Source organism: Terrapene carolina, unplaced genomic scaffold, assembly GCF_002925995.2.
Source record: "Terrapene carolina triunguis isolate 2854851 unplaced genomic scaffold, T_m_triunguis-2.0 Scaffold113, whole genome shotgun sequence".
NCBI lineage: Eukaryota > Metazoa > Chordata > Testudines > Emydidae > Terrapene > Terrapene triunguis.
The window spans coordinates 27,365,528-27,393,426 of NW_020664464.1; the positions used below are offsets into that span (position 1 = coordinate 27,365,528).

Consider the following 27,899-nt stretch of genomic DNA (forward strand, 5'->3'; position numbering starts at 1 on the left):
GAGATTACTTACTGGTGTCTGGAGGTTCTTCAAGATGTGTGGTCCCTATTTGTATTCCAAACGTGGGTGCGCATGCACGCCATGTGCTGGATCAGAAAGTTTTCAGCAGCAGTGTCTGTTGTCCGCACGGGCACCTTACTTTGCAACGTGCTCCAGGAGAGGTTATAAGAGATCGTGTGGGGTGATGCGCCCTCAATCTCCCTCTTACCGCTGAATAGAAAGTCCACAGCAGAGGGGATGGTGGGTGGGTATTGGAATACAAATAGGGACCACACATCTCGAAGAACCTCCAGTTACAAGTAACTCTTCTTCTTCGAGCGATGGTCCCTAAATGTATTCCAAACTTGTATGAAACAGTGATCAGCTTGGAGGTGGGTGTGAGGACATGATAGGTAAGGCCGACTGCAGGACAGCATGTCCCATGGTTGCGTCTGCCCACTGGTTGATGGTGTCGTGCGCTATGAAAGTGTGGATGGAGCACCAGGTCGCCGCATGACAGATCTTATGTCAGGGGACGTCTGCCAGGGAGGCGGCAGTGGTTGTGTGTGCCCTTGTGGAATGGGCCATGATCCTGCTGGGTGGTGTGAGAGCACGCAGTGCATTCAGTAATTCACTTAGGGATCCATTTGGATATGCGCTGCGAGGAAAGGGCTTGCCCTTTCGACCATTTCGCAATGGCCATGAACAGGCGCGGGGAGGTGCAAATTGCACAAGTCCTATCCAAGTAGAAGGTCAGTGCCCTATGGACGTCCAGGGAGTGCAGTGTCCTGTCCATGGGAGTGGTGTGTGGCGTAGGATGGAAGACTGGGAGATGGATGGACTGGTTGAGATGGAAATCAGAAACAAGTTTTGGGAGGAACTTTGGGTGAAGGCACAGGGAGACTTTGTCTTCATGGAAAATTGTATACGGAGGGTCAGTCATCATGGCCGCCAATTCGCTGACATGCTAGGTGGAAGTGATTGCCACAAGAGGACCTTCATGGATAGGTTTGTGAGGGAGCATATGGCCAGTGGTTTAAAGGAAGGCTTGGTGAGGGCAGACAGAACTAGATTAAGGATGGTGTAAGGGTAAGGACCAGTGGGAAGCAGTTCATCAGGCCCTTCAGAAACCAGGTAGTGATAGGGTAGGTAAACACCGACTGTCCATCCAGTGGATGGAGAAAGACACTAAGTGCTGTGAGGTGGACACAGATCGAGCTAAGTGCGAGGCCCAAGTTCTTAAGCTGCAGGAGATAGCCTAGGTCATTGGGCATGGAGATGGCCTAGAGGGGAAGGTGGTGGCATTGCACCCAGGAGGTGAAGCGCTTCCACTTCATGGCATAGCATGCCCAGATGGAGTCCCATCTGCTGTTCATAAATACACAGCGGACAGGTGACAAACAGGCATTGTCTACATGTGAGCCCCATCCAAAAACCAGACTGTCAACTCAAGCAGGCCTGTGTTGGGGTGTCGAACTCTGCTGTTGTCGTGGGTGAGGAGGCTGACTGATGAGCAGGCGGACAGTCCTAGTAGATCAGGAAACCAGAACTGTCAGGGCAAGCACAGGGCTACCAGGATGACCGTGGCTTGGTCTCAGAGGATCTTGTGCAGGAACCTGGGGGTGGAGGAGAACAGGGGGAAAGGAGTACCAGAGGCTGTCACCTTCGGAGTCTCGACCCCTGGTCCCCCTGGAGCAGTAGAGGGGAATTTGTGGTTTGCTTGAGTTTCCAATGAGGCACGACAGATGGAGTAGAGAGTGAGGTCATGGAGTTCCCACTCGTGGTTGAGGTACCAGGTGTGGCTGAGTGCATCTGCCAGGGAGTTCTGGGGCATGATGTTGTGGCAGAAACACCAGTTCCAGAGTGGATGACCTCCACTCAGAGTGGCCAGGACCTGGTGCCGCCTTGTTTGTTTATGTATGCCACTGCGGTGGTGTTGTCCGAGAGGGTCTAGACATGTTGATTGTGGATCAGAGGCAGGAACATGTGACAAGCCAGGTGGACCATGCGCAGCTCCAGAATGTTGATGTGCATGTGTGCTTTTCTGAGAGTCCATGTCCCCTGCGTGGCATGGCCATCTAAGTGTGTGCCCCACCTTGCCAGGGAGGTATCTGTGGTAAGCGTGGCTGTAAGGATGGGAGTGGTGAACGGGGTGCCTCTGAGCACCTTGGCAGGATTGGTCCACTAGGTGAGGGAAGGGCAGACCCAACTTGGGACAGTCAAGGAGGAGTCCAGGTGGGTGACGTGGGGCCTGCAGACTGAGAGGAGCCACAGCTGTAGACAGCGCATGTGGAGGCAAGCGTGTGGTGTCACATGGGTGCAGGCCTCCATGTGGTCAAGGAGGCACAGACAACGGCATACTGTTGTGCACGGGTTGAAGTGCAGACCACTCGATTACAGACCTAAAAGTCACAATATTACAACAAAAAAACTTCAAAAACAGACTCCAACGAGAGACTGCTGAATTGGAATTAATTTGCAAATTGGACACCATTAAATTAGGCTTGAACAAAGACTGGGAGTGGATGAGCCATTACACAAAGTAAAACTATTTCCCCATGCTTACTTCCCCCCTCCCCTGGCACAGTTCCTCATATCTCCTTATCAATTGCTGGAAATGGGCTATTTTCATTACCACTACAAACAGTTTTTTTCTCTCCTGCTGATAAAAGCTCACCTTAACTGATCACTCTCCTTATAGTGTGTATAGTAACACCCATTGTTTCATGTTCTCTGTGTATATATATATCTTCCTACTGTATTTTCCACTACATGCATCCGATGAAGTAGGCTGTAGCCCACGAAAGCTTATGCTCAAATAAATTTGTTAGTCTCGTGGGGTGTGAAACTTGGACGGGGGCTTGTGTGAGGTGGGTAGGAAAGGGCTTATGAAATTTTGGGGAATGTCAGCCTTCTAGTGCTAGAGCAGTCTGCAGGGGTTGACTGAAAGTTTTAACGGCCCTTGCCGCCCCTCCTTCTTTGGACTTTGGGTGAGGGGGGTGTGGGACTTGGTGGCGGGTGAGGGCGGTTACAGATAGACTGCAGCGGGGCTCTGTCCTCCTGCCTCCGGTCTTGCAGAACATCCACAAGGCGCCGGAGCGTGTCCGTTTGCTCCCTCATTAGTCCAAGCAGCTTTTCAGTAGCCTGTTGGTCCTCCTGACGCCACCTCTCCTCCCGTTCCATGACTGCTCGGTGCATTTGTGACAAGTTCTCCCTCCACTGTGTCTGCTGGGCTGCCTGGGCTCGGGAGCAGTCCATTAGTTCTGAGAACATGTCTTCACGCGTCTTCTTCTTCCTCCGCCTAATCTGCGCTAGCCTCTGGGAGTGTGCTGACAGGCTGGGTTGGGAGACAGTCGCAAATGTGTCTGTGTGAATTGTAAAAAGGGAGTGAATTCCTGAGACAGATAAATGAAATTGTACACAAAGAACCTAGTCTTTCTCTGTGAACAAGACCATGCACTGAACCTCTCACATGCGCACTCAGGACAAGGTCGAATTTTCGGCCGTCGCCTTCAGTGCCTGTGGACTTGCGGAGGTCTTGGAGTGTTCAGAGAACTGTGGCTGGAGACCTGAACTTCTGGAGCGGGCAATAATGGTAAGCCGCAGACTTGTGGCTGCTTAAAACTCCAGCAGTAGCACTGGCCTCCTTTCACATTGAAAGCAATGCCAGTCTCTGCTGCCAGCAATCAGGACAGCATGAACTCTGCCCCTGTCCCACCCCCTCGCGGCTGTCCCAGGGAAAGATCCCTGTATGCTGCCCCTCTCCCTCCACCGCGTGGCTGTCAAGCAGTCCCAATACTAACATTCCCCTCCCTAATTCAAAGCAGGGCGTCATGAGCGACATCACCCTCCTGAGGATCCCGGACACCCAGAGAGAACGCATGCTGCGGGAAAGCATGCAGAAACCGGGGCCGTATGCCGCCATGCTATGTCGTGCGATGATCCCGGAGTACTTGATTGTGGCGTGGAGGGGACATGTCTGCTACCACGGAGGGCCCACTAAGATCGCCCTACCCCGGAACCTGATCAACAGGCTTGAGCTCTACCTCCACGAGACCTACGAGGAGTTCTCCTACGAGGATTTCTCGTCGATCCCCGGCCACATTGACCGGATTTTCGCGTAGGTGCACTGGGACTTTGGAGTGGAGCGTCTTGGGCCTGGGAATCATGTAGTAACGGACATTGTGAAAAATTTTTAAAACACTTGGGACTAAATTGAGAAGAGCCTAAGACAGAGAAATCATGAAAACCCATTTGTTACCTTTGTAAATATTCCTGTTTTGTACCTGATTATTTTTTTACTAGTTTACAGAACTTTTATAAATGTACATTGTTAATAGTATAAATATTACCGTTCTGTTTTAAATAAATGTTTACATGTTTACAGCACTTACTGCTTGATCCTTCCCCTGATTCTGTGTCCGGGGTAAGGGATGGGGACGGTTGGTACGGGATCTCGGTAAGGGTGATGAAGAGCTCCTGGCTGTCGGGGAAATCAGCGGTGCCAGCGCTGTCGACTGCCTCGTCCTCCTCATCTCCTTCTTCATCTTCCCCGTCCGCTGTCATGTCCGACGAGGAACCGGCCGCGGACATGATCCCATCCTCGGAGTCCACGGTCAGGGGTGGGGTAGTGGTGGCGGCCGCTCCCAGGATGGAATGCAGTGCCTCGTAGAAACGGGATGTGTGGGGCTGGGATCCGGAGCGTCCGTTAGCCTCTTTGGTTTTTTGGTAGCCTTGTCTCAGCTCCTTGATTTTCACGCGGCACTGCGTTGCATCCCGGCTGTAGCCTCTCTCTGCCATGGCTTTGGAGATCTTCTCGTAGATCTTAGCATTCCTTCTTTTGGAGCGCAGCTCTGAAAGCACGGACTCATCGCCCCACACTGCGATGAGATCCAAGACTTCCCGATCAGTCCATGCTGGGGCCCTCTTTCTATTAGATTGCACGGCCATCTCTGCTGGAGAGCTCTGCATAGTTGCCACTGCTGCTGAGCTCCCCTCGATGTCCAAAGAGGAACTGAGATTCAAACTGCCCAGACAGGAAAATGAAAATGAATTCAAATTTTCCCGGGGGTGTGGCTGGTCAGAGCATCCGAGCTCTGACTGCTGTCCAGAGCGTCAACAGAGTGGTGCACTGTGGGATAGCTCCCGGAGCTATTACCGTCGATTTCCATCCACACCTAGCCTAATTCGATATGGCCATGTCGAATTTAGCGCTACTCCTCTCGTTGGGGAGGATTACAGAAATCGATTTAAAGAGAGCTTTATGTCGAACTAAATGGCTTCCTGGTGTGGACGGGTGCAGGGTTAATTCGATATAACGGCGCTAAAGTCGACATAAAAGCCTAGTGTAGACCAGGCCTGAGGTGCCACAAGTACTCCTGTTCTTTTTGCGGATACAGACTAACATGGCTACTCTGGAACTAACTATGTACACATGGACTATCGTTCTTGTAGCAACTATCAGTGCGAAGAGAGGATTCCGACTCTGACCATGCGGTAACAGGGAACTGAGGGTGCGTCGCCCCGCATGACCTCTTAAAACCTTGCCTGGAGCACATGGCAACGTAAGATGCCCTTGCGGGTCAATGGACACTGCTGCTGAAAACTTCTGGCTTCAGAGCATGGTGCGCATGAGTACCCGCATTTGGAACATGTATAGGGACCATCACTTGAAGAAGAATCTACACTTTTATTTCGCTATACTTCTGACAGATCATAAATAGTGGTTAAAAAAAGAACTTAACACATTCCGGATTTTCTAACTATGCAGGTAAAAAAAAAGCATTTATTTTTAAGTACATTTCCAAAAGAACCACACACACATTTACAAAGAACTGAAAATGCTTTCCTACTGTTAGAATAAGCCAGGGGGGTTCCTTACTGCTTTTACATCTACTTTATGAAAATACTGCATGAATAATTATGTAAATTGATTTTTTTAATTCTAAAAAGCCTAAAAAATGATCTTACCAAAAGGCTGCTTTTCACAAACATAACAGTTTGCACTATCATTGCCAAAGCAATCAAAGATAAAAGATTTAACAGCCCTGTCATTGGTAAAATGGAACAAAAAATTGAACCACATGTTCATAATATCTTTGTTTACAATTAGCCTTTTGATTTTACTCCCAAACTGTTTGCAGATGTTTTTATAAATAAAATTACAATTCTGGCTTTAAAATTAATTTCACTGTCACATGTACTGTCTGTCTCTGTACCATACTGACTTCTAGATAGAATCTCAGAGGCCTTTGGCTTCATGAATGGCTTTATCAAATATCAAGGGTTCACATCTCTGTCAAATTAGAAAGTGTACTTGAGCTAAACTTTTCACCCTTTTAAAAAATTTTTAGCCAAGTCATAGAATACTGACTCTCTCCTGGAGAACATGTATCAGCACTTTTGAAATTAATGTCTTATCAAGACATAATTATTTGCTTTAAGTAGTACCTTCGTATACTTTCTTTAGAAAAGTAAAACAAAAACAAATAAAATGAAAGAACACAACAAAATGTGGTTAAGGTTGATGGGAAGCATACGAGACATACTTGGTTGCAACAAAATAAAGAGGCTGGTTTAGCTCTCCCGCCCTCATTTCCATCATCCCTATTTTGCAGTCCAATGTAATTCTGCACAACTGGTACCACACAAAACCTCAAAAATTGGCTTAATATTAAAAGTCCTAACTGCCCTTTTCTAATTTTAAATACAATTTATTCTCCCTTCAGAATGATATTCTGAATTATCCACTTCTGATTTTCAGTGGCACTCACACTGCCCGGGTCCTGGCTACAGGTCCGGGGAGCTCTGCATTTTAATTTAATTTTAAATAAAGCTTCTTAAACATTTTAAAAACCTTATTTACTTTATATACAACAATAGTTTAGTTATATATTATAGACTTATAGAAATAGACCTTCTAAAAACGTTAAAATGTATTACTGGCACCCGAAACCTTAAATTAGAGTGAATAAATGAAGACTCGGCACACCACTTCTGAAAGGTTGTCGACCCCTTATTTATACAATACTAATTTGGGAAAGATAGCTATAACGTTCACATACTCAAGTTGCCTAACTCCCTTCTCGGTTCATGAATCTTATTTCTGTAGCACCTTGTCCAGTGAGGACTACTCCATAAATGAGGTACTGTTCAGCAGAAAGGTGACAGAACGAGGCCCTTTGTTATTTGTTAATTTTCCAAATTGAAGAAGTCCATACCAGTTGTGTATCATGAAACACAGCTCTGCATCAGATTGACAGTGAAGAAGGAATGGGGAGGTTGAATTCAGGACTACTTGGATCATAGGCTAGATACCTTCCATGCAATGGGAAGCAGCAGCTTCAGACTACTGCAGCCCTGAGGCTTCATGGCAGATAGACTCTCTGTTTCCACTAAGCAAACTGAGGGAAGAATCCATCCTTCCCCTTCCCAGCACAGAACTACCAAGGGGGGAGCTGTGCAATGGAACCAGGATTTTGTCTGCAGTAATTATTACATTGGTAGAATTTAGATTCATATGTAAAATTTAGAAAGGACTATGCAATCACTTATTACTTTTTATTGATAAATACACAATCGCAGAATGGCTGTATGTTGAACAATATTAAAAATAGTAAGCATAACTTGTTGACCATTATCAATATTTGAAGGACGACACTCACTATTAAACTAGGCAATCATTATCCTCAGACAAAAACCAAAGAGATGGACCTTTCACTAAGCCCCAGAGGTCAAGAGAATCTGTCTCTGGCTGACCCACTGAGACACTGAATTCCAGAACCAAAGAGTGAGGTTGAGTTGGCGATAGAGCAGGGCATTTGAGTCAATCCCTGAGTGCCCAAATGGCTAGTTTAGGGGAGATGGCAACTCTAAATTTAAATGTGTGGAGGATGTATGTAAGGAAGGATGTTCCAGTGATTAGGGGAGATGGCTACCCAGGATTGGTTGCTGGCCTGCCCACCTCCTCCCAGTACACAAGGCCCCTCGTTGGGCTTGGGAGCCAGCAAAGACAGTCATGCTATCACCTGCCATGCATCTCTGTGAGTTAATGAACATGAGTGTCAGAACTGAGTCTCCTGGTATACCATGGAAATAGCCTGATCAAACCCACAGGGGCAGCAGAGGTGCAGAAAGGCCCTTTCCCTCAGGACAGAATTAACCACTGCTCTGAGGGGTTTTCCACTTCTTCACAGAACCCAGGAGGCCTACTTGGGTGAGTAGGACTTTCTGAAATGTTGCAGCTTTCAGTAGGGCCCAGTGCAGGGTTATGGTAGCTATCAGTTGGCTAGCTCCTAAACCTGAGTGCAGGGTCTATGAGGTGTCCAGTAAGTTTGGGTTTTGTCGAGGATGAAGAGGTCTCTTGAGATCTAGCAAGGATCCTCATCTAGTATGTATCCCTCATCTCTACCCTCATTTACTTGCATGAGAGGAGAGAGTGACAAAGGGATCTCAACAGCTGACTACATCGATTCAGTGACTTAGTGGGCTAGGCCATGGGTGTTTGACCTCTTGTTGTAAAGCCATGAATATCTACACTAGACCACAGTTTTGCTTGGCAAGGTTTTGGGTACTGTTCAACTAGTGTTAATTTAGTTCAGTAAAGTTTAAGCCTGCTGCTTAAACCCATGTTCTATGTAGTGTGACTTCATTCTCCATGTGTTCTTTTAATCTTTAAATTACACTTAATAACTCAATAACGCTTATGATGCAAAAGCTATATTGGATATTTTAACTTAAGTACCTCTTTCAAGCTTTTGATTAACATATAATGCCCACTACAGGCACCGCATTTTATCTGTATGTCAAATACAAGTGTTGAGTGAATCAACACATTACAAACATGACCCTTAGTTTAAATGAAATGGGACCCCTGTGAGTGACACACAGTAAATGAACTATGGGACACCACTTTTTTATGCATATTTCTGTATTCATTTCTTTTTCTGTGCAGTGCCACTTGTCTTTTTGATACTTGCACCCCCTCTTCATTTTCTCACTGAAGAATTGTGACTTGAAATTTAAATTAAAACAAGACCCCATGGTTCCAAATTACAACTTGCCTTTATCCCCATTTTTATTATTTTTACAATTTCTCATTTATTTTTCTCTTATTTCTGTTCTTCTTAAATAAAGGAGCTTCATTGATCTTGGGGCCTGAGGCAAGGCACCAGGCCACCATATATATATATATATATATATATATATATATATATGCATATATACAATGTAAATATCATATTATACAGTATAGGTGGGGTACCATGCCCACCTTCAAGAAAGAAAAAACTTGAACACCGGACAAAGGTGTAGCACTGAATATATGGAAAAAGATCCTTCCATATTATAGAGAGTCTGATTAGAAGAAGTCATAATTCACAAACTGCATATTCCCCAATTGGGAAGCTGTCAAAGATCTTGCATGTCTTGTGTTAAAGCATATTTGTGTATGTATTTGCGAACACACACATAACATGTATTCAATTAAACTGTTTTTATCCAAAAATGTGATCTCATTTACGCTTTCTTTAATGTATTCTGGAGGGAACCAGTCACACCTACTCTATACCTCTGCCAACTAGTGGGTCATATACAAATGTTAATTTCTTTGATTCCCATTGAAAATATGTACAATTCTTTCAAAAATAATCTATTGCTCACATAGTGAGAAACACTGGTAATGTAAGGAAACTTAAATTACATTTGAAGGTGCAGTGTTTAATTAAAACTGGTATTTCTGAGCACCTTGTTGAACAGTGGCACCAATTTAGGTATTTCTTTGTGGGGAGGATGGAATTTTGGTCCCTCCTCCTGGTAGGGACCTCATTCTGGTCCATGCTCATTCTCCCCAGGGCTCCCGGTCTCCCTCAGCCAGAGAGTCTTCCCTCTCACTTACTCACCTGGTGTTGCCAGGACTCATGTTCTCTGGAGACTCCCCTGTACTGTGCTGTAAAGGAGAGACTCCTCATGTGCCAAGCTGCAACACCATTTGACCCATCTGCCTCACTGTTTGGATGGAAGGGCATCCAGGCTAAATTTGAGTGGCATTGAGATCTCGTGTGCAGGTCTCCAATGCTACTCACTGAGATTTGCCCAAGCTGCTCCTCTGTCTGCACAGAGGGGCTGCTGGGTCAAATTTCAGTGGCATTGCAACCAGACAGCTTGCGTGATGCTCCAGATTGCTCCAGCAGCAGCTGTACTGATTTAGTACAGGACCACTGGTTAAAAGTTGTCAGGCTGTACCCCAAGCTCTGCAGCCTATAGAACTTTGGGCAATTGCAAAAACCTTGGGGAGGGCATTCACTTCCCCTGCTCCCCGACTGGCACAACTGCAGCTGAAGAGTGACAGGATTTGTGACCCCAGCTGTAAAGGGAACCCTTGACACAAAACATAAACCAGTCTCCATCTTATGTTTTAGACATAGCATAAGGAAATATTTGTTTCTAAAACAGGGATTTAAAAAAATATATCAGGCAGTAAAATTCTTCCCTTGAATGTAAATCAATGTATAAACATAATGAAAATTAGTTTATAGCCCTCAACTTTGACTTTGGAAAGCCCAATGTCATTATTGTCATTGGGAGTGGGTGTACCAGGATTTCTCAGCCTCTGCTGGAGATGTTGCTGGAAGGAGGCTGTAGCCAATCAGAAACCACCAGGATACATAAGAAGGATTGCCTACTTCTTCTAAGGGGGGATTCAGGGTGAAGCTGGAACAGGTGAGGAGCATCTCAGTCCTAACCCAAAGCCTTGGACCTAGGCCTAACCATTAGACTGCATCTTCAGATAAGCAGTGTGACAAACTGATTATTTTTGTTGTGAGGTTTAAAGGCCCATGCAGGTAAATTTTGAGTTTAACCTTACTTAACTCTTAAAGGACCACCAAAAAGCTCACTGAATGAGATGCTTTGCTCTTGGAAAGCTTTGACAGTCGCCTTTGAGCAAACAATTCATCAGAATGAATTTGTGTGTGACCTAAGAACTTCAGCGCTTAGCAACTCAAAAAGGTTATTTTAAGATTTAGGTACATAATTCTTTCTGACATGGATGACTGCTGTTAATAGGAATCATTCTGACATTTTCTTTTAATGTTGCATTATAAATTGCAATAAAGCATTTCTAAATGATCTCACACCTCAGAATGAGTTTTAATACGCATTACTTATTGCATCAGTAAGTCATATCTTTATCAACAGTTGATTATTTTAAAAATGGCTTTTGTTACTCAATTCCTCAAGTTACTTTCTTTGAGGAAAATACAATATGACTAAATTTAAGGGCAATTCAGTATAATAGCAGCTATCATCCACATTCCTAGCATGGACTCAGGTAGAATATTATCTTTTCTAGACCGTCAATATTTTGTGCTAACTTTAGCTTACAGATATCATAAACATTTGGTATCACTCTTTCCTTGGTGAGAGCACACTTCAAGGTAATAAAGAACATTGTTTCATTGTAGCAATGCATGCAATGTGGATCTTATTTTAAAGCTTGGGCCTGATGAATTATAATTTTCTTTTTTTACACTGCTTTCTAAATGGACATTATAATATTGGATCTAATACTTAGAAGTACATCACAAGTTAAATGGGTTATAGTTTACTTTTACCTTCATCTATAACAGCCTGCCACTGGAATACATGCTTCTGATATGAAGGTCTGACAGCGAACGCCTGACATTGCCAGTCCCTGAACATAGGCATTCCAGCAGGACAAGAAGGATTCTCACATATTTTGTATTGTATTCTGGGTCCATGACAATCTCCTTCAGGACCTGGCCTAGAGAAGATGGAACAGACATCTTTTATTTGTTGGTGACATTCTGCCAAACTCTTAAAACACAGTCCACTTCATTCAGTCTATATAAAAAGTTGCTTCAACAAGCAGACATCTTTTGATGAAATACATTGTTTACCTTAAAAACACATTTTAAAAATCAACAACTACAAAATCAAACTTTAAAAAACTTTGGCTTCTGTTTTTCATCAATTCTCTTAAGAAAGATTCACAAATTCCAAATTTTCATTTACACCTGGGAATAAATGAAGAGGGAAGTTCAGCACAGGTATTCAACACAGGTTATTATAGCCCTCCAGCTGCTTTTTTCAATATAATTCAGGTGTTTTTTTTTCAGCTCCTGATTAAGTCTAAATCATCAATGAATGGGCACAACACTTGCATGTACTTTAAATTCACAGCTTTCTGCAATTTCCTGGTGCACTGTTACAGTTTTCAAGTCCAATTCCCCACCCTACCCCTCCACTTTCTTCTGGCCTTTCAGTTGTTCCTATGGGTGCTAATTATGGATGAGCAATAGCAGACTGCAGAAACTGGAGAGTATGCAATTATTGGAAAATCTTGCCTGGAAAACTAGTGAAAATGAAATTAAGACATCCCTAAGTGCTGGAAATAGTTTACAGGCATCTTATAATACAGCTAGAAGTGACATTCACATGGGAGGGAGCTAGGGAAGAATTTTGCACAGAGCAAAAAAAGCTCTTCTGTCTGAATACCTTGTTCAGTACACGCATTTCCATGTTTTCCCCATCTTCCATTTTACAAACTCCTCTGTCCGTTTATCTCTATCTCTGGTATGTTTTTCCTCTCTTTTTCTCCATCTTTTCCCTTCTTCCCTCTTACGTTACCCATTCCTGTTATCGCTACTTCCCTCCCCACTATTTCTCTTCTTATATTCCTTTCCTACGAAGGAAAAAATGGTATTGAGCAATTGAGAGGGGACGGTATTTTTTTAGCCATATGTTTAGAGTTCTGGGATGAAATCCTGGCTTCAGTGAAGTCAGCGGTTAAACAGTCCTTGCTTTTGATGTGGCAACTTTTTTTGTTTATTTTTGTTCATACCTATTTAACTTAAATGCTTGTAAAAACTGTTGAGAGGAAAGATCTTTCTGTGAAAGGTTTAAGCATCTGTCCAATTGACGGTAAGAAAATTCCCATTTCAGTTCTCATCTCCTTCAAGGACTCCTCCAGCAAACAAATGGAGGACAAGACCTGATAGTCTGAATATTTTTTTCAGGTGAAAAAAATGTAAAAGGCATGAACTCACTTATTTTTTCGTTTGTAGGTCACCTTTAAAATATACTTGTATTCTTTGATACAGTACTTCCAGAAAACTTTACACTAGGTCCAACTTAGCTGCTCTCACTACACTTTTGCACAGCAGAAGCTGGTAATAGCAACCATGAAGACCAAGCTTCCCCTCACCCTGTTACAGTGACAATAAGCAGAGCTGTGCAAACAATCAAAAATGTTTTTCATTAATATTTGTTTGATTTTAAAATGAATTTGTTTCAACTATCTTTGTTCCTGGTATATTTGCTATTAACAAACATTCTTGTAAATGAGTTTACTGTCAGGACTGTTCATGGAAATAATGAAATTTACATGACTACTGGAAAATATATAGGGAGTGTGAACTTTCAGTTTGTAAAGTTTTGCAACAGAAACCTCATGGTAAAAGATCTCTTCCCTGATTGGATGAGCATAAACATACAAAGTGGTTTGTGTACGCAATCAAAAGTAAAAAACACAGCTCAGATCTCAGATATTGAGTTCTCACAATTAACTGATTGTGCACAATCTCCAGAGGAAGAATATTTTGCCAGAATTAGTCAGAAAATTAGTTTGAAAAGCAAATAACTAAAATAAAATTGTAAGCTATGTCCTTGTAGAAACAGAGGAAAAAATAATATAATAATTTATTTACTATGAATTATTTTTTTAGGTCTCATGACAAGTTTACATGAATAAATTCCTGCTGTTTCTTAGCAAGACAAACTCATGTGACCAGTTTTTTTGGAGGAAAGTTGAACTTCTCAAACCCTACAAATCTCCTATTTCCCATTATTCAGTATTTATGGAAAAAGAAGAATTGTATACATGTAGCACAGCTGTGTATAACCAGATTTGACTACAGTTAAACATTACTTAGAAATTCTATAGCACAAAAAAGGAAAATGGAACTTTTTTTACCCAGTGCATTTGCGCTGTCGACTGCTGATTCCAGTGTTGCAAGTTCTGCTGCAAGTGCTCCATGTGCTCCACTCCCCCTCCAGATGTTCAGGAAAAGATGTCCTACTGGTACATTCTCCAGCCTTACACCACTATGCCAAAAGTCAACTCTCAGGTGAATAAATCAAGGCACATCCAAAATAACTTATTGCCTTCTGTTTGCACTGGTAGCACAGCATAAGCAGGGCTTATTGAATATACTCTTAAAAACATCAAGTCAAAGAAAATACTGGGAATTTAGGGCCTGTTCCAATTCCCCTTGAAATCAATAGAATTTTTCCACTGATGCCCATGATAGTTTCACTTGGTCCTTACTGCATAAAACACGCCATTCTGGACTTCAAGATCATTTGGCTTCCCCTACCATTCAACTACTCCAAAAAAGCACTGAAGTGAGGAGGATGAAAGTCAATACAGCTGAGAGATAATCTATATCTATCTATATCAATATGCTTATATGAAGTTCTGGGCTTGATGTATACATTCACATGTATTTCTGCAATTTATAATGAAAACTGATGTAATGCAGCGCACAAATTTTAGGGTAAATGGCACTTTATTGATAATGGGAGGTAGGAATGCCCTACTTAGATTTCAGAATATTTTGGGTGGAATCCTGGCCCTAGTAAAGTCAATGGAAGTTTCAATAGGGCCAGGATTTCACCCATTGTATTTCTGCACATATACATCATTTGCCAGGAGAGGACAACTACAATTCTCCTCTCATTTATCTACTGTATAATATGCTGTGTAACAGTAAATCATCTGTTAGATTTAGCTTTCAATTTTATTTTTCTAAGAGGTGTCCAGATGCCATAGGGATAAGCACATTACAAGTGTATACATATAATTTTGCAGAGTAGGTAAATGGAATACCCCTCCCACACACACACTTAAAATACACACACACATATAATGTGCCTATCACCATGGTATCTGGGCACCAATGGCAAAACTAAAATTCAAAGCAAATTTTTTCAGAAATAGGACCTCAACATTTCACTCTCCAGGAATGAACATTTTGGAACAAGTTATGTACTTGCTAAGGTGCATATGATAGGATGCAGCCTTTGTGTTTATTAAATTTTGATCTTTTAGTATGGGTCTTCAAAACTGTATCCCTTCTATCTTATGAAGCTAAATGTTCAAAGGGGACATGGTTGGGCAAAAATGAACATTTTTCACAAAACTAGTAATTTCTGTGCTACTGTCTGAAGATGGCTCAGAAGTCAATTTAGGAAGCCTAAGTTATAATTCACTTTAGAAGAAATAATATGTGCTCTTGAGCTTCCTCAGACAATCACAAGGGAGTTATCTGGTTACACACATCTTTCTGCTAATTCAGAAATACAAATGAAAATCCATCCTCCAGTGCATCTAGGGCCAATTCGGCGGCTGGTCCTTCCCTCCGAGAGGGAGTGAGGGACATGCCACCAAATTGCCGCTGAAGAGCTGGACGTGCCGCCCCTCTCCATTGGCCGCCCCAAGCACCTGCTTGCTGGGCTGGTGCCTGGAACTGGCCCTGAGTGCATCATGTGGATTTGTGACCTTCACTGTGGGATTTGTCGCCAGAAATCAACGAATGGATTACACTCATTGCGAAACAGTTTTTCCTTTATTACAGATATAATATTGATAATATTCTTTACTTAATTGATTCAGAACACTATAATGTATGTGAGAAACATAGTCACATAGAAACTAGTGGTACATGAGAGGTGCAATGTAGTAAAATAAAAGGCTTGCCACAGGCTAACTTTGAAAAAAGATAAAATCTGCATATCACAAAACATAAATAAATCCCTTCTGCAAAATGCAGTAATAGATATTGTTCAGCTATACAAGAGGGGGCAGGTACAGATAACAGTTAATAACTTTTCTTTTATCATTTTTCTAGTAGTGTATGAGCAATTTGTACTAATGGTACTCTCCATTATAAATACAGGTGTCAATACTCAAACCAGTACTCTTTTATCTACTAATAAAAAGATGTATAAACTTCTTTTTAACTGTACCCACTGTAGTGTATTTTTTTCTGGATTCTATGGTTCAGATCCAAAGCTGATGTAAATCAGCGTAGCTCCAATGACTTAATGGGGATGTTATGCTAATTTATGCCATCTGAGAATCTGGCCCAGTATATTTTGTAATTGTACCAGGTACAAAATAATAAGAATACAATAACTGGGCATAATGACTACTGAATTTCAGTGGCATCAGTGACTCATCAAATATTTCTTTTCATTCTGAGTGAGTACTGAGCTAATGTCCTAGAGAGCTGTTAATGTATACTGTGCTTCTGGAAAGGGCATCTTTCAAATGAAACACACAAATCAAGGCCTTGACTATCCGTGGTCATGAAATGTGTGTAATTTAGCACAAGGTTACTTTTGTTACTCCCAGTGTAATTCCCAGTTGGGGGTAATCTTAAATTTCACCTTAATTTTTTTCAATTTCTGTCCTAAAGTGTTGTGCAGTGATGTTGGTGGAGTTATACCATATGGTTACAACATCCTCGGATGACTGCATATCTGTTAGATGAGCAACTTCTATATATGCAAACTGTAAAATGCTTGGGGATGCCTCTGGTTAAAAATGCCCATGTACATATAAATAGGCTTGGGAGAATTCAATTTTTTTATATAATTTTGACAGATGATATTGATGTTTACTTTTAAGCAATTTTAGATATTTATCCATTTTAAATTTTCACGATGTGCAAAATTATGGGTTATGCACTTCCCCCCAATTTTTATCTATTTAAATGTTCATTGTTGCAGGAAATTATGGGGGGTCAGACAATAATTATTTAGTGACAGTAGATGTTGAGATTCAAAAAATTTAAAGTTTTATAATAATTAAAACACAAATTGTCAATGTCACATGTCAAAATATACAAATCAATATCCTTAAATCAAACTCTAAGAAATTTTCAGGCACCATTTTTCTTACTTTGCCTATCTGTAAATTTCAGTTATTATTAATGGAAATATGTTTTCATCTGTGCATGTGTACAATGAAATTAACATTTACTGACATATACCAACAAAAATCTAATCCTTCCAATCTTACATATAAAGGTGTGTATATATAGTACTATAGATATATGGGGTAAAAGGGACAGTATCTGCACTAGGTAGAGGCTGAGGAATGCTCACAAATCCTTCACTTACAGAACAATTTAATCAGGATGAGCATGAAACAAGACAGACTGAGTAAATGAAATTCCCATCATCTCCTAAAAGAAGGAATGTTGTACAACGGGGTCGTCAACGTTTGGCAAGCGGCTTGCCAGGGTAAGCACCCTGGCGGGCCGGGCTAGTTTTATTTACCTGCTGACGCGGCAGGTTCGGCCAATCGCGGCCCCCACTGGCCGCGGTTCGCCGTCCCGGGCCAATGGGGGCGGCGAGAAGCGGCGCGGGCGAGTGATGTACTGGCTGCGGCTTCTCGCCACCCCCATTGGCCCGGGACGGCGAACCGCGGCCAGTGGGGGCCGCGATCGGCCAAACCTGTCGCATCAGCAGGTAAATAAAACTGGCCCGGCCCACCAGGGTGCTTACCCTGGCGAGCCGCGTGCCGAACGTTGACGACCCCTGTTCTAGACCTAGTCTCTCCTAGTCTCCATCTTGCCTCATTATCCCAATCCAATCCCTCTACCCTTAGCTGTATATCACAGTCTCTCCCCATGTCCCTTGGCTCCACAGCCCAACCCCCATGCCTAGCTCTTTGTCCCAGTCTTCCCCCAACACCTGTGGCCCCTTGTCCCAGTGTCCCCACTGCCAATCTCCAAGCTTGGACCACCAGCATTCCAGTCAGGCTTCTTCTTTCTCCATGCTGCCTTGGCCCCACAGGGTAACACTGAGAGCACCAGATAGGAATGCTCTTTTCTCTCAGTTTCACAGTCCAGTGCTATCACAGCCCCTGGCTGTTCGAAGAAGGAATTGCTGGGAATGTCCTGCTCAGCCCTTGCAGCATGCTCAGTACAGAGAGAATTTAGCTGCTAAATGCTAACAAATCTCTACTGAGCATATGAGATCTGGGATTTTTAGAGGCACATAGTTTGACCAAATTTGAGCCTATTTTGATGAGGATGGCAATAGCACATCCCTGGTACCAGTGACCCCTCTGACAAATTGTAATTCCCTGTTTCAAGTGACCCCTCTGACAAATTTAAATTCCTTGTTTCAAAGAATAGAGGCTTATCAGTTAAATGGTTGCAAGGATTCTTTTAACAAAGACAAAACAATGTATTTTTTCCTAATTTTGTTCTGAGAACTGGCTAAACCATTTTTGCTGAAATTTTCCAAAAGTATTTAACATGAGGTAGACACTACCATGGAAAATGTCAGCCTGAACAGTTAAAGGTTGGCAAAGTTATAAGCAACAGAAAACAAGGTCTTACAATGGAAACTGTCAGGCAACATTAGTATTGCTGACCCTGCACCACTTATAATATAGCCTTAAGGCTCTCTCCTCTCAATGCATAATGGATTTATACATATATTTCTCTTTTCTCAGTAAAGAATGCTACCTTTAGCAAGAAATAGTAGTTGTTTTAAAATATTAAATAGGCTACACAAGTCTAGTTTGCCAGTATCATTAGGGTGACACAACTTCATTATTCCAATGGAACGAAAATAAATAATGGCTTGTTCCCAATGTACACCACTGATATTATCTGAATACTTTATCTTATTCTGTTTATGGTTTTGTTTGGTTTTTAGATGATGAAAACTGTCCTTGGCTCAATGTTTTATGATTCAAAGAGCAAATTATCCCTTAGGGAGACTGTACGGGGGCTGGCAGTGTAATACCACAAGAAGAGCAAGATATATGAATGTTTCTGTGCTGTTTATTACTTTTTTCTAAAAAGAGAGTTGGCTTACACACTTGACCTCCATTTATTGTGATAGCACACATTTGGCAGAGGCCCTCCGAAGCATAAAAGCTGTGGATGGACATTTAACAGAAGTCTCACTTTAAGTGACCATTTCATTTCTTTATTGATGAGTTCTTTAGGAAATCTGTCACCTCTTTTAGGTGCTGTGACACTTTAAAACTTCTTTGAAATAAACCTCTTCTGTAGTAATTTGTATATAGTAATTCTGTACTGTTTCTTTGCATGAGATTAATTTTAGTAAGTAGTGTTTGTGAGTGTCTGAAAATTCATATTTCTGCTTACAAATAAAGTACTGAAACAAACAATGACATTCCATTTACAAAATGTATTACAAAAAGCATAATTAGCTTTAAATAAAAATAGTGAAAACGTGAAAACATATTTTGGTTTGGTTAAGTTAGAGATGTTTCACTTTTAATAGGGATAAATATCTTTTCCCCAGACACAAGCAAGATGCTGATCTACACAAATAACTATTTAATTAGGCAAATGCATATGTGTATTCTCCCCATCCCAAAAATATTCACATTGTATATAGAAAAAACTATTTTTCTGGTGCTAATCAGAATAAACAGTAACTGTAATGGACTCTTTCAAACTTCTATTAATCTCCTTTCTAAAATTGTTATATCTTCAGTATAATTATATTTTGTTTCAGGTGTACACAGAAAATAGGGGCGTATGGATGATCAAATCTGTTTATTTGAAAACCTGAGACCTTAATGCTAGGGAAAAATCTAAAAAATTATTCACTGGTATATTTTATATTTTCCCTTTATGTTAAACGTAAATGACACTCAATTATCTATTGCCAGTCAAAATAGTGTTTAGGTGTTGAGCCTGGTAATTTATGTTAAAATATTCAATAACGACCCTACAGTTATTATATAGTTTGTATAAAGACCACAGAACCAGACAGTGTTCATATTAGATTTTTTTCTATAGTGAAATTCATTTGTATAGTGACATTGATTTATTTATATTTTGAACTGTTGTGAGAAACCCATAAAGACATGCTAAGACTATGAAGTGTATTTGCATATACAGTGATATCCCTATTGTACACTATGGTAATGTTATATTAATAACAGTTATTCCCAGAAATATCTAGTTATATACTGTATTTCCTAAAATTTACAAATTAAAATGATTCATCTCATATTTAAAAGTAATGTGTGTGCAATTTTTCAGAAACAATTTTCAAAATTTAATCACAATAAATTAATTGCTGCATTACTTCCGTTAGTTACAATAGGAAAATCAGTGGTCATACCTTTCCAGTGTCACAGTCTGTTCCATCCATTGGTGGATCCAGTTTAGTTTTGCACTCCTTCTCACCTTCCACCTTACACCACAACCCAGTGCAAATAACATGCTGAAAAACAAACATACATTGCTAAGGACAGAGGACTTAAATGACTGTATATATGTAATCCATTAATTTCAGCAGGCAGTTGCTGGTTTGGTGGTACTGAAGTATGTACAGAGTTAAACATCCAACAAAAATTGTGGATATAGTATGCAGCAAATCCTGGATGCACCCCCCGTTGGGCACGGACACAGTGGAACAAGTCCAGTTGTGCTGTTGGAGTGGGGGACGGATTCCAGGACCCTGTGTACAGAGTCACAATCCTTGAATGTTGCCAAACTGACACAGGTAGGGCTTTGATAGGCAAAGTGGATCTACCACTATACTGATCGACTGACTTAGAGGTAGCTGTGGATGGTGTGCTACAGCCACAGTCTGAAATGAGTACTGTTTCCACCCACCAGCGCACAGCTCAGCTACTTGACCTACAGGCTGGGGCCCCATAGCGCATATGGACAAAAAACAGGTAGGCATAGGGGGCATAGTGATATACTTCTTTCTCCACAAAACTCAGAGCTTCTTAAGAATTAAGAGAGCTAATAGTTTATTCCATTATTATTTTACCACTAATTCAAGCATTGAAAGGAAAGAAAACTAGCACTGTCATTAGAAATGAACGTATGCTTTAGAAATCAGTGAAGTGTTAGGTTGTGAGTGTGTGTGTGTGTGTATAACTTGTGAATTATGTTCACTAGAGGGCTTTGAGAATGAAGTATAATAGACTTGACTTAAAGGTGTAAAACTGAAAAGCTAAATGAAAATTGAAAGATTAGTGCACTGAATCACCACCTCAACAGGATGTGTGAGGCAATCAAGTTAGTAAGCACATTTAAATAGTTTTTCCTGCTATTGTAAAATTCATCTAATACTTCCTAGTTTGAATCATTTTAGAACACCATACTACTGCAGTGACAATCTCAAAGAATGATCTATTTTGATGGCTCTCCAACAAACCAGAATGTGCCAGGAAGTCGTCACAGATGAAAATAAAAAAGAATTTTTAGGTTAAGTAAAATTTATTTTTCTACTGAATATCCCACACAGTCTGGTCAATAGGGCATTCAGCTCATAAATGCTTATGTCAATTTTAATTTTAGCTTTGCAGTTCACCCTTAAATCAAATATAAATTTTCTAACATAGTCAAGACTGAAGTGAGTTTTCAAAACCCATGTGAATATTTGTAAAACTTCTGCTATTGCTCGAATAATATAGAAAACATTTCTTCAGACATCATTAAGCTCCCTGATGACTTCCTCAAATGTTCCCTGTTCACTCCATCCCAATGGTTCCTGCTTCCTGATGTACTTCCATTCCTTCATAATCCTCTCTCCCCTGGAAGCAACTCAACACTCAACTGAATCTGGTATTCACATAGAACGGATATCAAATAAGATGACAAGGCAAATTATAATGGTTTTTCACTAAGGGGTCATAAAATTTTAGATGTTATAGATGGAAAGAACAGTTGGACCTTCAGCCCATCCTCTGGGTTCAGGAGAGGACAGTTTTTATTTTTCCCTGAAAGGAAGTCCAGCCATGAACATTGCTGCCTATTGTAATTCCTCAATGGCTCCTGAAAGCCTCTTCTATTTGTCCCTACAGAGAAATTACAAGGCTGTCTTATCCTCAAGAGACAGGAATCAAGTTCAGAATTGAGACTTCCTTCCCTTTCTTTCCCCTCCCCCCCTATTTTGTTCCCCTCCCTTACCTGGAAACCAGATGGAAGCGAACAGGGCCAGCTGTGGCTGGATCACTGCTTGAAGGTTATTGCTTGTGCAATCTGATGCCCACAAAATATGGACAGTGCAGGGGCAAGAAGGATCAGGAGAGACAGGGGGATAAAAGAAACAGATCAGCACCAGGTTCTCAGAATCCAGGGTCACTAGAAGACAAGATGTGGTCTGTCTGTCTTAAATTCTTTATTATTCTGGCAAAATTGAATAATAGTTTCTGGTCTTTGATATGATGCATGAAAAATGTGTTTATATTATGTTTTCTAAATAAAATGGTACCTGAAAAAACCTCATTGTAAGGGAAATATCATTTAATAAATGTTTGTATCTGGGCCAGGGCATAGGACTACCTGAAAATGTCAATGTGTGTCTTGTATGTAAATTTGTCAGTAGTAACATCTTACAAAATGAAGAGATTTATTTCTGTAGGTCAGAGAATTGTACAGAAACAAAGGTCAGGATGACAATGAGCCAAATTCATCCCTGGAGTATTGCCAATGGACTTACACCTAGGAAGAAATTGACCTAATAAGGCATCATATGTTTATAAATATCTCATAAAAACTCTAAAAAAATGTTAGAGCTGGCCCTAGCCTAAATATTTACACATCACAATGTAATTTGTTTTATGGTTTAAGGTCCAAAGAGAAAAGCTAACTTTGCATTTCTAAAATTAAGTTTTAAGCAAACTTTTTTTAAAGCTCATAACTGTAAGGGAAGCATTAAAGTTAGGAACAAGCCTTCCAGGCCAATTCCTGAAGATAAGGCAGCCATCAGGCCTTCTACTGTTGTAGTCCTATGCCAAATAAGAAATGGGAGAAAAGGGAATAGTGAGCTCAGTTCAACCTCGCTGGAGCAAGGATATAGGTAAACTGACAATAACAATGAAATCAAAACAAGACTTCCTATTCATAGCTCAGATAAGAGCCTTATTTGTATTTTATATCCTGGATCCACATACCTAAATGACTACATTTGAGGAAACAGTTCTCCAAGATTTCAAGATACAAAATCGAAAGTCCTTCCCTTTTAGAGAGTATTTTTACCCCTTTTAACTTTCAACTTGTACCCAAAGAACTTCAAATACATAGGAATGCAAAGCTGGCTGCAATTGACCATAAATCATAAACGATTGACTTCCAATCATAAAAGATGTATGACCAGATTTACATAGGTCTTTTGGTGCCTAAATATGCAGATAGGTTTCTAGTTACAAAAACAACTAAGCAGCTTGTAAGTCAATGGCAGTTAGGTGCCTATCCAGACATCACTAGATGTCTACCTGCCTCTAGGCACCTAAATACCTTTGTAAATAGCCTGTGGTCCTTAACCCCCACCACCTAAACTTATCCTAGAGAGAGAGGATGTAACCAATTTAGATGGCCATTGCACCTAAAGTCAACTATCTCCTAGGTTCACTCCCTCCCTTTTCACTACATTTTTAATAAGAGGTAAACAAATTACTAAGCACATTTACATTAGAGAAAAAGAATACACACATAAAAAGTTTGATGTATTCTCACTGGGAATTAGGATACATTAAGATGACTCTGATATTTAACTCCACCTTTGAGCCTTCATCAAAGGCCCAAATGAACTGACCAACCCAAGAACATGCAGGCCTCCGATAATGGCTAATATTGGCAGAAAATCTATAAATTGTCTCTCCTGCCCACTATGCTTCCCCAAAGATGTCAGGTGATCTCCTGTTATTAAAGCCACATGGATGACTTTTTTAGCTCTATGCCTGATATCAGCTACTAAGACCAGTCTCTCATCAGCCACTTCTTTAGAAAATGGCCCAGATTTTAAATCAAACAATTTCTCTCTTATTCTTACCTACTTATTAAAAGGTAGGTAGAGTATTAGTGCCTTTGGCAGCCACACTAGAAAATCATTTAGTTTCATATACAGATTTATTTAAATTTGATTAAGAAAATCAAAGTTTTTTTAAAATGCACAAACCCACACAATTATGTGATGGTATTATAAACATCTTAATAGATCTGAATACCAAAAAAACATTGGTCATTCTGAATTTAACTGACAGAAATGTTAACACAAGTTGGTAATGTTGCATCTGCTAATGAATAGATACCTAAATTCCGTGCAAGTTACAAGAGTAGTCTCTCTAACTTCAGCTAAAGCATATTGTAAAGGGAAATCATGCCTCACCAATCTACTAGAATTCTTTGAGGGGGTCAACAAGCATGTGGATACGGATGATCCCGTGGATATAGTGAATTTAGATTTTCAGAAAGCCTTTGACAAGGTCCCTCACCAAAGGCTCTTAAGCAAAGTAAGCAGTCATGGGATAAGAGAGAAGGTTCTCTCATGGATTGGTAACTGGTTAAAACAGGGGTCGGCAACTTGCAGCACGTGAGCCAATTTTTAGTGGTACGCTGCTGCCAGCCGGGGTCTCAGCTGCCTGCCCCCCTCAGTCCACTGCTGGCAGGAGCGCCACCAGCTTTTCTGCCGCCCTAGGCGGCGGAAGGTCCCGCCCCGAAATGCCGCCCCCCACAGAGGCAGCAGAAGGTCCCACCGCCGAAATACCGCCGCGGTCGCCGCCCCCCAAATTGTAGCGCCCTAGGCGACCGCCTAGGTCACCTAATGGGTTGTGCTGGCCCTGGCTGCCGGCCTGAGTGAATGGAACCCCTGGCCAGCAGCGGCTGAGCGGGGCCGGCGGCCGGGACCCCGGCTGGCAGGAGCCAGTGGACGGAACCCCAGACTGGCAGCAGGCTGAGCCACTCAGCCCGTTGTCGGTCTGGGGTTCCGGCCGCCGGCCCCTTGCTAGCCGGAGTCCCAGCCATCGGCCCCGCTCAGCCTGCTGCTGGCCTGGGATACCAGCCGCTGGACCCGCTCACCTCACTGCTGGTCTGGGGTTCCAGCCGCCTGGCCTCCTGCCAGCTGGAGTCTGGGCCTCCAGCCCTGCTCAGCCCTCCTGCCGGCCTGGGGTACCAGCAGCCAGCCCAGGGCTCTGCTCCTGGGCTGGTCCCAGCACTCTGCAGCCCTTATCAAAAATTACACTACAATTAGCTTAAAAACTTGAAAACTTAAAAACTTTGTTTGTATATTACAGTAATCGTTAAAACATATATAATGTTAATAAATACATAGGTTTGATGAAACAAAGTAGTTGTACTTATGTGCCTGTGCTTAATTTGTTTTTTTGATGATTTACCTTCTAAAAAAATCTTGCATGTCTCGAACCCCCAGAAAGGGCATCTCACACCCCCAGGGGGTACGTGCACCCCAGGTTAAGAACCACTGCACTAAACTGATAAGATCTGCATTTTAATTTAATTTTAAATGAAGCTTCTTAAACATTTTAAAAACCTTGTTTACTTTACATACAACACTAGTTTAGTTATATAATATAGACTTAGAGAGAGAGACCTTCTAAAAACGTTAAAATGTATGACTGGCACGCGAAACCTTAAATTAGAGTGAATAAATGAAAACTCAGCACACTGCTTCTGAAGGTTGCCGACCCCTGGGTTAAAAGATAGGAAAGAAAGGGTAAGAATAAATGGTCAGTTTTCAGAATGGAGAGAGGTAAATAGTGGTGTCCCCCAGGGATCTGTTCTGGGACCAGTCCTATTCAACATATTCATAAATGATCTGGAAAAAAGTGTAAACAGTGAAGTGGCAAAATTTGTGGATGATACAAAACTGCTCAAGATAGTTAAGTCCCAGGCAGACTGTGAAGAGCTACAAAAGGATCTCTCAAAACTGGATGACTGGCAGATGAAATTTAATGTTGATAAATGCAAAGTGATGCACATTGGAAAACATAATCTCAACTATACATATAAAATGATGGGGTCTAAATTAGCTGTTACTACTCAAGGAAGAGATCTTGGAGTCATTGTGGATAGTTCTCTGAAAACATTCACTCAATGTGCAGTGGCAGTCAAAAAAATGAACAGAATATTGGGAATCATTAAGAAAGAGATAGATAATAAGACAGAAAATGTCATATTGCCTCTATATAAATCCATGGTACGCCCACATCTTGAATACTGCATGCAGATGTGGTCGCCCCATCTCAAAAAAAAAAATATTGGACTTGGAAAAGGTTCAGAAAAGGGCAACAAAAATGATCAGGGGTATGGAACAGCTGCTATATGAGGAGAGGTTAATAAGACTGGGACTTTTTGGCTTGGAAAAGAGATGACTAAGGGGGGATATGATAGAGGTATATACAATCATGACTGGTGTGGAGAAAATAAATAAGGAAGTGTTATTTACTCCTTTCTCATAACACAAGAATTAGGGGCCACCAAATGAAATTAATAAGCAGCAGGTTTAAAACAAACAAAAGGAAGTATTTTTTCACACAATGCAAAGTCAACCTGTGGAACTCCTTGCCAGAGGATGTTGTGAAGGCCAAGACTATAACAGGTTCAAAAAAGAGCTAGATAAGATCATGGAGCATAGGTCCACCAATGGCTATTAGCCAGGATGGGCAGGGATGGTGTCCCTAGCCTCTGTGTGCCAGAAGCTGAGAATGGGCGACAGAGGATGGATCGCCTGATGACTCCCCATTCTGTTCATTCCCCCTGGCCACTGTCGGAAGACAGGATACTGGGCTAGATGGACCTTTGGTATGTTCTTATCTTCTTAGACCACCACCCCTCCAGACAAACTTACAAGCAGTGGGGTAGTGATGAGCTGGGTTGAGTTTGCTGGGGTTTCTCCTTGAAGAATACTAGGGGTTCCTGGCCCATCTGAACCAATTGTAACCTATTTAGTGTCAGGTTGTATCACTGATTACTACTCTAGCTCTAAGTGGCTGGGAGGGAGCTTTACCCTCCCCTTTCAATTTTTTAAGTCTGAGCTGTGGGAGGAGAAAAACACTATTCAGGCTCTCTTCCTACTTGCAGCAGGATTTCCCCTCCCACCTATGCACTTGGGGTGAGGGCGGGGAGGGGGAAAGAGCCTAGGAGAAGCAGTCAGTCCTTTCCTTGGAATATTGTGTGTTTGTTAATGACCAAATTGGATGTTGTTGTTATGAGGACTAACCATTGCACTTTCTTTTCTGTTTGGGCCATGCCAGAATCTTATATTTCAGTAAGTCATGTTGCAATTTTGGGGTCCTGTGGAGTCTTTACAGTGGCATGAATTTATCTGTTTGGGCAGGGATGGGCATATTGCTCCCGAAAGTTTGAATCTTTGTTGTTGGGGCTGAGAGACTCACCCAGAAAACCTTTCTGGGGTCTCACTCAGTGATGATTCTAACCCCCTCGACAGGGAGAAGTGTGGGCCTGGGTGAGCTGGACAGGTTATCAGATGGGATCTGTCAGTTAGGACAAAGGGTGGCTTAGCATGATCGGCCTGAAAGGATACAGGCACCTTCTCCTTCAAGGATTATATTACTTTCCCGTCCCCTTTCATTTATGTCATTTATGTTTATTTAACAAAACTGCACCCTTCTATAGCAAAATATCCATAGTTTGTGAAATGTCTTTTTTGGGGAGCTACTGGGCAATACCTGCACCGATAGGATGAGTAGGATACAGCTTTCAACTACTTTCGGTAGGATACCCATTTATGTACTTGGCTCTTGAAAAGGTCTAGAAAACTGATCTTTCCATTACATTAAAACCTATCCATTTGAATTCTCTTTTGATGTCTGGCCTTATTTTACCTCAGTTAACACAAAGGTCATTTTTTATTGTTCATCAAACAATCTTGATGCTGCATAAGTTACATCATGCTAATCTCAGAATCTGAAGCAAACTGTAAGTCTATAAGAATATACTTGCATACTTATGTGCACTTGCTATGACCGCAGATTATTATTATTGATTTATTAATCAGTGAAGTCCATGCTGTACATCAGACTAGAACACAAAGAGAAACAACACCTTCAGAGATTGCGA

At 41.5% G+C, this 27,899-nt stretch overlaps 1 protein-coding gene across 1 annotated transcript in view; it reads right to left on the minus strand.

Moving 5' to 3' along the window:
• ADAMTS19 (ADAM metallopeptidase with thrombospondin type 1 motif 19) overlaps positions 1–27,899 on the minus strand; it is a 271,112-nt gene that overhangs the window by 70,177 nt on the left and 173,036 nt on the right. The window contains exons 11-13 of the mRNA XM_026652365.2: positions 20,185–20,286; positions 13,973–14,103; positions 11,592–11,761 (exon numbers count right to left, since the gene is read on the minus strand). Coding sequence (XP_026508150.1) covers positions 11,592–11,761; positions 13,973–14,103; positions 20,185–20,286 — 403 coding nt within the window. The remainder of the gene's footprint in view (positions 1–11,591; positions 11,762–13,972; positions 14,104–20,184; positions 20,287–27,899) is intronic.